Here is a 10,954-nt window from a genome sequence, read left to right as displayed (position 1 = left end):
GCTGAGTAGATTAGCGGTTGCTGGGAAGATGGAGGAATAGGGAAGGACTGCTTGGAACTAGATAGTGGTGATGGTTGCACACTGTAAATGTACTAAATGCCAATTAATTATACACTTTAAAATGGTTATGTTATGTGAATTGCACCTCAGTTTAAAAAATATATTTTGTCTACGGCCAAGCTACCCTGAACAAGCCCAAACCTGTCTGACCTCGGAAGCTAAGCAGGGTTCTGCCTGGTTAGTACTTGGATGGGAGACCACCTAGGAAGACCAGGTGACATGTTAAAAAAAAAAAAAAGGGATTATAAACTGACAAGGTCCTTGCAATCTGTGAGGACAACCAAGGATGGCTTTATGTGGGAGAGGGACTTCACTTGGTGAAGGCCCCCAAAATATAATGCCTGCGCACCAGCAGAGAAATCGCATGTCACTCCCACTTCACACAAAGCCCTATGGAAAGCTTACAAGGTTTCCTCAGGTGGACCCTAGTTTCAATAACAGCCAATTAACCAGCACTTTTACAACATATTGAATTCATTTCGGTGAGAATGAGAAAGCAGCAAACTATTCATCAGAATCTTCTAGAAAGTTGCACCCAGGGGTCATCTAGAAATCCCTACGAGCAATAGAGAACACCAGGGTGGAAACAGAAGAAGCCATTTTTTTTTCCAAAGGTTTTTTGTCTTGGGAGGTTATTCGTGAGGATTCAAACCTCAAACATTGCATTTAAAACTAGGTGCTTAACTATGACGGACACATATGCCAATGTGTAGTATCTCACAGTGAAAAGCGAAAACCCAGTCTAAGCCTCTTTCTGTGGCGACGAAGCTTTGCTACAACGCTCACCGCCATACCCACCCGCGGGAACGTTCCCTTCACCAGCCGAAGAAGGAGGGGCCTCAGAGGACACTCCCGCCACACAGTGCGAGCTGCGCTGCTGTGCTTCCTGGGAATTGTAGTTCTAGTCACTAGTCTTCTCTCTTATTAAGGCCAGTATGGAGTGAGCCAGAAAACTACAACTCCCAGAGTGCTCCGGAGTCGCGAGCGGCCGCGGCGTGACGACTGTGGCAGAGAAGACCCGAGGGGCTCTGCGTTCTGGAAGTGGCGCTGCTTGGTCGGGTGGCAGATCGCAGGTTGCTGGTGCCGCGGCTAAGGAGAACGGCGAGTCGGTTCGGCATTTGCGGTCGGGTCCCCGCAACGATGAGTGCTGCCAGGGAGTCCCATCCGCACGGGGTGAAGCGTTCAGCCTCCCCAGACGACGATGTAAATAACAATGGCGGAGTGGATGAGGGTTGAGGCCTACTAAATGTTGGGGTAGGCCGGGAAGGGTGGATGTAGAAGGAGGAAGCGCCTAAGGTGGCCTGAAAAGCGGGGCGGGTGCGAAGGATGGGGACTCAGAGGAATAGGAAATGTCTTCCTTTCTTAATTGGGGTCAAAAGGTCTGAGGAAGTCCACACGGTAGTAAGAGCCAGAGACTTGCGTAGGGAGGAGAATCGAAGAAGGAAATCCTGAATGGTCGAGAAGTGAAAGAGCGTAGTCTAGGGATCATCTTTGCCTCTAGGGGCTGATGAAGCCTCTTAGTCGGGCCCTTCTACTAAGGATAGAGACGGCAAGACCCTCCCTGTTTTAGGCTTAAAATGCTCTTGTGACAGTGTCAAGATGTTCGCGCAATTTGGGTAGATTTTTGGCCGGAATTATTTTTTGCAGTATACTGTTAAGAATCAAACTTAACTGTTACTGTTAGAGTAAACCCAGAACAGTATTGAACGAAAAATTTGTTCCAGGGAGTAATGTGGTACTGGCGCAAGGTCTTAGACGTTGAGACGTGGAAGTCGGTTTTGATGTCAAGTACCTCCCTCCCCTTATCCCCCTTCTCCTTCGCCTCTCCCTCATTCCCTTCTCCTTCCCCCACCTTGTCAGTTTAAATAGGAAAACATTCCTTAAAGTAATGCATTAAATACGTATTGCTATGCCAGGTGTTGGGAATTCAAGGTGAATAAATATATGCTTATCCTAGGCCTTTTTGTATATTTGTCCTAGCTCCTAGCGCATCGTCATGGAGACCGCAGTAATCAGTAAATGTAAAACTAGGTGGTTAAATGCATTAGGAACGTTGGTGGGGGAAATTTGGGGGAGAGGAACCTGGAAAGGTCATTTTCCAGGATGGTAAAGGGACAACATCTAGTTTTATTTCTGTTGTTGTTTAAAGTACTATTAGCTTCTGAATGTGTGGAGTTCTTTATTTTCTATAGTGTAGGTCAGTGCCTTTCATAATATCTTTGTGAACCCTAAAAGGCTAACTGAATACTACTAGTGCATCAGTTGTAGCAAATGAAATGATGTTAAGACCCACCCTGCTTTGAGTGAGTAGTGGGATTAGGTCCAGAATAGTAAAGCACTTTAAGGAGATTGATTTTAGCTTTGCAGAAAGATAGGTAATCAGTAAAGAGCTGAGGATAAATAGTTGTTGTGTAGTGAGATTTATTCATACCCTCTGTACCTCCCTACAACTGGTTTTTAGATCTTGTTAAAGTAGTAATCCAGTACTTCTCAGGAATTTAGGCTTTTGAGTAACCTGGGTCCCATTTTAAAAGCTTTTACATTGTTTTCTTCCTGATATTTAACTGTGACTTGATTGCTAGAATGTTAGGCACCTGTTTTGCTAGAGTCGGAGAAGTAATCTTTTAACTTTTAACTTGACAGAAAAGTAAATCTCTACAGTTTAAACTAGATGAGGACCTTCAAGACCTTGTCCTATAAATATTATCTTGGAAGGAGATGGTTATAGCTGCAAATCAGATCAGAACCTAGAACCTTCACACACTATCTAAAATTATGTTGCTGATTTTATAGTGCAGTATAGTAATGTATCCCTTGATAGTGATTTTTTAAATATCCTTTCATATGAATTTTATTTTTGCTGGTAATTAGGAGTTTACTTGTCTTTAAAATATACATCTAAATTGTAGACAATCCAATAACATGTAGTCAGCAGTTTCTGATGAACGTCTGCTGCATGTAAAAGACAAAGTTTTCTCTCTCCACTGACCTCACATGTTAAATGGAGGTAACAAAACATTTTCTAAAGATATTAAAAGTAGATATTAAATCACGGAATCCAACTCTAGGAAAAAGCTGACAATGTTTTACATAAATTCTAAGACAACTATGATGTATATTGGAAATAAATTGATTGTAGTTCTATAGTAAAGGGTTTAAGGATGATAACAACTTAAAAATGGTTTCATTGGTTTGATTAGAGAGGAGAAATAAAAGTTATCTCTCTTAAGGGAAGGAGTGGGGAGGTTAATTTTAGTGACTGGTGGAGAACCTCTAAGAATGTATCCATGTGCATTTCAGAATGCAGCACTTGGACAAGGTACTTGCTGTTGAATGCTAAGGTCTTTAAAAGGAAAAGCCAGAAGGACTTCATGATTGAAAAAGACATCAGGGTTATAAATTGTAAATCATAGGGTTAGTTATGTAAAGACATGACATTTGCTCTTTTAATAAAGAGTTTGAGAAAGTTTTGGTTTTTAGGGAATTGTTTTAGTTTTATATATTTTTATAACTGTAGTTCATAAACTACTTTCATATATTCTTTGATCATGTACAATATGATGTAGAAAGAGCAGAAGACTTAAGGCCAGAGGATAGAAGCAAGTCTCTTAGCCTCTTTGCCTCAGTGTCTTTATTTATTGAATGGACTTTTGAGAGAATGTCAGTGAAGAGTGGTTTGTAAGTTATAAAACACTATGCAATTTTTAGATGTTGTTATTAAGACAGTCTTTTAAAGAAGCGTCTCTATGTCGATAAGTAATTAAAACTAAGAAGTTAAATGACAGGTCCAGGCTCTCAGAGAGCAAGTAACTTAGTAGGAATCAGAACTTAAGCTTCACTAGTACTTTAAATTTTATTAACTGTATTGAGCCAGAAATAAGTAAGAACTAACTGGTCTATGAAAAGATAGGAGCTGTCACATGGAAAAGTAGAAATTTGGAGCTTAGGTAGCCAAAATCATGAGAACATATAAGTCCCCACCAATAGGAATTTAGAAGGGCTATAAGTGGGTGTCCAATGTGGTACAAGGACTTTTAACTCTCATATGCTCAGAAGTGGTCATCATTGTTTCTGTAAACATTCTGTTAGTTTTTTATAAATTTCAGAAGTAAGAATAAAGGGATTGTGAAAAACAGCTTCATTAGAAATTTGAATATGAGTTTAACCATAGCAAACCAAATTTCTATCCCACATTTTCAGGATATATATACTCTAAATGATTAGCATCCTTTGAATACAGCAGACTGTTTATCAGTTGTCATGTATGAAACAAACATATAATTTCAGATTTCAAATCTATATCTAATAGATTTTAGCTTTATTTTGAAATTATTCTAGTTTTTGCATTTGCATCATCAAAATATATCTGTAGAATATTTTGAAACCTTTGATTGCTCCTCATTTTGTGTTGAAAAGGGGGTTGACGTCTTTGCTCCATAATTGTAAAACGTTTTCATTTTTAGATTTTAGATTTCATTTCATTTTTAGATTATAAACTCAATTAGAATGATCAATTCAATGAATGTTTTCATTTCTACATTCTTTGTAGTCATATTTGTATACACATCCGCCTTCATCATTTGTCCACTTAAAAACCATATCAAGTAAGTTTTGGTGTACAAATGTCATAAAACATGAAATAGTCACACATCTTTTTAGAAAAACCAGACTGTTCAGACTCTTATAGCCAAATATTGCAAGATGAAGTCCTTCCTGTTGAGTGACTCTTTAGAGTATCATATTTCTTTTTTGCTTCCCCCACCCCTTCTCTCATTGATTCCTGGAGAAAAGTTATCTAGAATTTCATGCAAAGATGCATAGTCTAAGATTTTTGCATATACAATTAATTGTACCATCATCATTAGTTTAGGGTAAACTCCCTGTCATTTTGCATTCACCTACTTATTCAGAAATGCCTTCTGTCAATTTTCAATTTTTTACCCACCTGCCAATATGGGTAGAAATGAAAACTTCTGAATTATCAACTGTGTCCAAGGAAAGCTAGGAGCAAGCAACAGAGGGGTGAGGTCTTGAAAAATGATGTAATACTTTAGACAGCATGATAAGAAAAGTCTTCTACCATTTTTCTATTATTATTAGTCATTTTTAACATAGTTGGAAATGATCGATTGTAATGAAATAATGCTTACATTTTTTGGAAGATGTATGGAATAATATGAAGTTGTTATTGCATTTGTTTCAAGGTGTAGGGATAAATAACATTAGGATTTCATAATTCTGAGGTTTATAAAAGGATTCAATATTTGATATTGATTTGACCCATTTGATAATTTTAAGATAGAATGAGTTTTATTCTGTACATTTAAAAAATAAGTAAATTTTCTTTTTGTTCTTTGGAAGACTTCTAAGAAAGAATGAAAGTCATAACATAGCCTTACAAAAATTAGAAGAGCTCAAAAAGGAAGAAAAAAAGCTAAATTTAGGCCCAATAGACTGATGTTACACTGTCCTTTAGAATATCACTAAAGCCAGAGTTTTTAACTTTAGCTATCAACTGTGGCCGCCTTCTGGGTTCACAGTACTAGGTGCTCTAGGGCTCTGGGGCAGTAGGTCTCAATGTGTGATCCCCCACATCAATAGCATCACTTAGGAATTTGGTAGAAATGAAATCCACAAGCCCCACCTCAGACCTTCTGAATCTGAAACAGCAGTCTGTTCTAACAAGGCCTCCAGGTGATTCTGATAGAAGCAAACTTGAGAACTAGGGCTCTGGCTGCAAAAGAACTAAAAGATTCCACCTTGAGGTAACAGAAGGAGTGCAGATACTCTTCTCCTTAAAATGAGGTTACATCCTGATAAATCCATTGTAAGTTGAAAATATAAATCAAAAATGCAAACCTAACATACCGAACATCATAGGTTAGCCTGGCCAGTTTCTACTGAATAGGCGTCACCTTTGCATCATCATAAAGTCGAAAAATCTTTGCGTTGAACCATCATAGGTTGGAGACTGGCTGTATATTGTAATTCAAATATGATGTATATGCTTAACTTTCTAAGCAAGAATGAGCCCTGTTTATAGTTAAAACTGTCAGGGAAAAAAAACAATTTACTGATAGACTAAGTTTTTTAATATTATTATGCAAAAAAATTAATTGACTAATTTCTTTTCCAGCTTGGATCTAGCAATTGGGAGGCAGCAGACTTAGGTAATGAAGAAAGAAAACAAAAGTTCTTGAGACTTATGGGCGCAGGAAAGGTAAGCATCAAGATAGTATGCATTTTTATCTTCTGGGAAAATAATATCCCTTTTTGTGTAAACGAGAAGAACCAAATACACTTGGATCTCATTTTCCTGTTCCACATGATTACTTTAGGCTTTGGGAAATATAGCTAACCTGAGCACTTAAAATTTATACTGTTTCTTAGGATTCTCATTGCCTCTGGGCAGTAAGGTTTAGAGACTATATAGAGAAAAAACTTGGTTTGAGGAGACTCCTATGGAAGAAAGATATTAAAGATTATGATTTGCCATTTGTTTGCCTGATGATTCGATACAGGATATTTCTGGGTAGACCAATTGTTAGGTCTTTCATATTTTATATCTTCTTCTAGCCCTTGAAGTAGGAGCTAAGGGAATAGTCTTTATCAAAATTCTAATTTTTAAAATGTTCAATATATTTTGAGAAATCCCTTTCAGTTTGATCAACATAATAGAAGATACAAAATACAGGTGCCAGGAAAACATCACCTATTGGAAAAAACTCTTTTTGTTCCTAGCAATTCATTTTTATATGAAAATACAGTGATCTCTAGATAATTATTTTTTGTAAGCAAGTAAATTTATTTTCCTAACATTGTCCCAGTGGTCTTCCTACAAATTTAATGTGAAAGAAATAGGAAAACTTTTTTCTCTGTTAAGATCCTTAAAATGAAATTCTGCTTTTTGTTTTTTGTTATTCACATGGGATTGTATTTGCACTGTAGTAGGTCCTGGGGATGGGGGGCAGTTACATATCAATAACATGTTTGGAGCCATCATGTAATGGAAGAAACCAGATAATAACAATATGAGATTATAATTGCTCTGAAAGAGCTATGCACATAGTGCTGTGGCATCAACAGACAAGGATAGCTAACTGTGGCTTAGCTGAACAAGAAATCTTCCCATAGAAAGAATTGATCTGAATCTGAAAGGATGAGGAGTTAGCTAAACTACAACAGTGAGGTTGTGTAGTGGGTAGGGAGAGATCATAAAAAAACAGTAAGACCTATACAAAGGAAGCATTTGTATAATATCTTGTTAATCCAGAGTTCCCATAATTTGAACGTAGCCTAAGGTTTGTCTTGGTTCATGCAAATAAAAGATTTGCTAAGGATATATAAAGTAAGTAATAGTTTAGCGATATGCTCAACCTAGTGGAATGAAAACTCTTTAGGAAGAATACCCAAATATAAAATGTATGAAATTTAGCCATAAATAGTCAATTATATCTCAGTAAAACTTGGAGAGGAGAACAAATTGAACAATTAAAAAAGAAATATGGCTACTAGTAAATTGGCTGTTTAGCATACCTCAGATTCTGTTTTGCAGCCACAAAGTATATTCCTAATCCTAGCCAGCTACCATGAGTGTTTTATTTGTCACAGAACTAGCTGGAAAGGTATGAATAGGCAGATAGTACTATCATCCTAGAATAACTCGATGTCATTATATATTCAGATCCCATTAATGAGACTGCAATGGAAAGAAGCAGCATGTCGAATCATTGATTTGCTTATGTGTTAATGGCATGTAAGGCAATAAGCATTAATCTTGAAGCTTTCAGTAGTATCTTTGGGTATAGACAATGTGTCTCATCCTTGCACGATAGGAAGATTTGTTTTACTATAGAAGATTTACTATATCTTCACAAATGATTAAGATTGCTCTGCAAAGTCACTCTGTTTTAGTGAACAATTTCTTTGCCTTATGAAACAAATGTGGACCATAAAGAGTGGATTGGAACTGATAAATTGAGAGTGATTATGTATCCAGATCAGTTGGTAACTTCGAATCAGATTTATTTCTATATTTTATAGAATTAGATTGTTTCAAATTGTATTTTTGACAGTTTGAGATTGGGTGTTTATTTGTAGTCAGAATAAAGAGCTAACTATTTGTGATGTGTTGTAAATAGTAATGACTGTTTTCATTTATATTAAAGATCTATCATTTAGTTCATTATAAATCTATTTTATTTTTATCTTATAAAATAATCTCATTTGCTTTGTCTCCATGAAATATGCCTGAGGCATCAAAAAGAGAAGATGGAAAAATTAGAACTCATTTCATTGGCCTTTTAGGAAAGAAAATGTTTAGATCACTACATTTTCTAGTTATCCTTCTCATTTAAAATTCCAACTTGAGAGGTGGCTCCATAGTGTAGTGGTTCACACATTTGCTTTACACGCAGAAGGTCCTGGGTTCACTCCCCATGTTGAGCCACAGACTGTACCCCGGGAGCCCCAGGCCCCAGGGACACTCCATTAGCGTGTGGGAGGAGACTCCCCACCTTCAGAGATCTAGTTCTTAAGGGGAAATGCAACATCCATAGGTCAGGGATGGAAGGGGGGGTGGGAGAGACTAAGGGGAGGGAGAAATAAATAAAAAATAATAAAAATAAAAAATCCAACTTGATCTCTCTACGTACTCTCTACTGTTCTGTTTATTTGTGTGTGTATTAATGGCATTTACTACCTTCTAAGATACTATAATTACTGATTTCATTTCCCCTTCCTGTACCTACCCTTGCTAGAATGTAAGTTCAATAAAAGTAAGGATCTTAATGTAATCTTTTTTCTGCAATATATCCCAGAAGCCTGGAATAGTGTCGGGCACAGAGTAGACACCAAGTAATTATGTTAAATTAGTAGTCTCGAATTCTAACACATTTTCTGCCTTATAGAAAGAACATACTGGCCGTCTTGTTATAGGAGATCACAAATCAACATCTCACTTCCGAACAGGTAAGAAACTAAAATAAAGTGGGGGTGCTAAATTTGAAATATGAAGTATTTGTACATATTTCAGGATATTCTAACTTCTGTGTATAATTATGTTGATAATTAAAATAATAGAATCAGAAATGTACATAGTATATATAAACATGTTACATATATCGTGTGTGACATGTATATGTAACAATTAGTATGTATTTCGATTTTTAAAAGATTTGAAAGTATACATCAGTATGATATTCTAACCATGAAACTAACCCTTTTCTGTCTTCAATTTTACTGATTCACAACATATATTTTAATTGTAGGGAGATTTTATGCCAAATCTTGACAACTATAGTATGGAATTTATATTTTTTATTTTATAAGTTATTTAACATATGATATAGTTGGCATGTTATACTAGTTTATAATTTATATACTAAGTTTTGCTCTGAAATTTTTGAAGACTATAAACTCATTGCAAAACCTGAAGAAGTTAATTTTTTTTAAAATTTGAGTGCGAAAATTTTTTTAAAAGAACTGAAAATGAATTTGGATTTGGATTTGAATTCAGTTTGCTGAAAAGTGAAGTTTTCTCCTATGTAAAACTGACCCTAATCTTGGACCTTAATAACAATAGGGCATAATGACCTTGGTATATTTATATTTAGCAAAACTTTTAATTAAATTATTTAAATCAACTTTGTACTGATCTAGAATATGTAGCACATTTTGCAAATTGATAGGTCTTTTATGCTGGTGTTAATTTCAAATTGAATTGCATTGCTACAAAAGACTAAAAGTCAGTGTTGCAGAATGGAAATATATTTAACTGCTGCATTTATTCTTTTAAAACTAGGGCTTTATGAATAAAAATAATGCAAAGCACCAACATGTCTAATTAAAATGTGAAATCCCTCTTGTATTACAAATTAGAATGTCGTGCAGACAGCTCTGATTGTATTGTAATGTCTAGTTCTTGCGCTGTTAGGTTCATCGGGTAGTTTAGTTTTCTGCTTCATAACTAAAAAACAACAGTATACGTAAAAAATATATAGCAAATGTTGCGTGATAAAATAAGTTTATGTTACTTCAATAAACTGATATGCAAAGAAAGGCATAAAGGAGAACCATTGTAAGGTTATTTAACCATTCTCTGTCAGAATTGCATGTCTTTTCATTATTTCTGTTCAAAGACAGAAGCTTTTGTTTGTAGAATTTTTTATGTGACTAGAAGAAAATTTTCAGGAGAGCAGTTAGATTATAAATAAGCTAAAACATAATGCCCAGGGTTCTTAGTAATTTATATTTACAATACGTGAACTTCAGGCTCTTCTTTCTGAGACTATTAATCACAGTTAGAGAAATCAACCCTTGAATATTAGCATCTGTATTATGGGTTTTTTTGTGTAATCAAATATTTTTATTAATTTGACTGAAATATAACCAAAGTACACTGGACATGCAGGGGAAGAAGACAAGAAAATTAATGAAGAACTGGAGTCTCAGTATCAGCAAAGTATGGACAGTAAATTGTCAGGAAGATATCGACGACATTGTGGACTTGGCTTCAGTGAGGTAGTAATGAATGTATTTTCACTAAATAGGAAGATACTCAATTTCTAATTTGATAGCATTTATTTCTGTTAGATTACTGTAGCAATCAAGAGAGCTTTCTGATACCAGTTAAATGTAAATTCTGTATAGATAATCACATCTTTTTTTTTTCTCTCCCCCCCCTCCCCCGTTATAGTTGCCATGAAATATTAGTTTCAGGTATACAGCTTATGTGATTAGACGGTTATATACCTTATGAAGTGATCACGATAACTGTGGTGTAATTACTATGTATGGTGCCATCTGGCACCATACATAGTAATTACAGTATTATTGACTGTATCCCTTATATCTATTGTATATCCCCATGACCATTTTTTATAACTGGCAATTT

General features: G+C 35.7%; 1 protein-coding gene and 1 long non-coding RNA gene across 2 annotated transcripts in view; one reads left to right on the top strand and one right to left on the bottom strand.

The window, feature by feature from the left end:
* Window positions 1–884, bottom strand: part of LOC111730749 — a 31,942-nt gene extending 31,058 nt beyond the window's left edge. Inside the window, exon 1 of the long non-coding RNA XR_002776811.1 lies at window positions 859–884. This is a non-coding gene — a long non-coding RNA (uncharacterized LOC111730749). The remainder of the gene's footprint in view (window positions 1–858) is intronic.
* A 147-nt stretch (window positions 885–1,031) lies between these two features.
* The window catches only part of CUNH11orf58 (chromosome unknown C11orf58 homolog), a 13,499-nt gene continuing 3,576 nt past the window's right edge, over window positions 1,032–10,954 (top strand). The window contains exons 1-4 of the mRNA XM_011378210.2: window positions 1,032–1,263; window positions 6,197–6,280; window positions 8,970–9,030; window positions 10,472–10,581. Of these exons, the coding sequence (XP_011376512.1) occupies window positions 1,201–1,263; window positions 6,197–6,280; window positions 8,970–9,030; window positions 10,472–10,581 (318 nt within the window). The 5' untranslated portion in view covers window positions 1,032–1,200. The remainder of the gene's footprint in view (window positions 1,264–6,196; window positions 6,281–8,969; window positions 9,031–10,471; window positions 10,582–10,954) is intronic.

This window comes from Pteropus vampyrus, unplaced genomic scaffold (assembly GCF_000151845.1).
Source record: "Pteropus vampyrus isolate Shadow unplaced genomic scaffold, Pvam_2.0 Scaffold334, whole genome shotgun sequence".
In the NCBI taxonomy this organism is placed as follows: Eukaryota; Metazoa; Chordata; class Mammalia; order Chiroptera; family Pteropodidae; genus Pteropus; species Pteropus vampyrus.
This window is presented reverse-complemented; position numbering and strand designations above follow the sequence as displayed.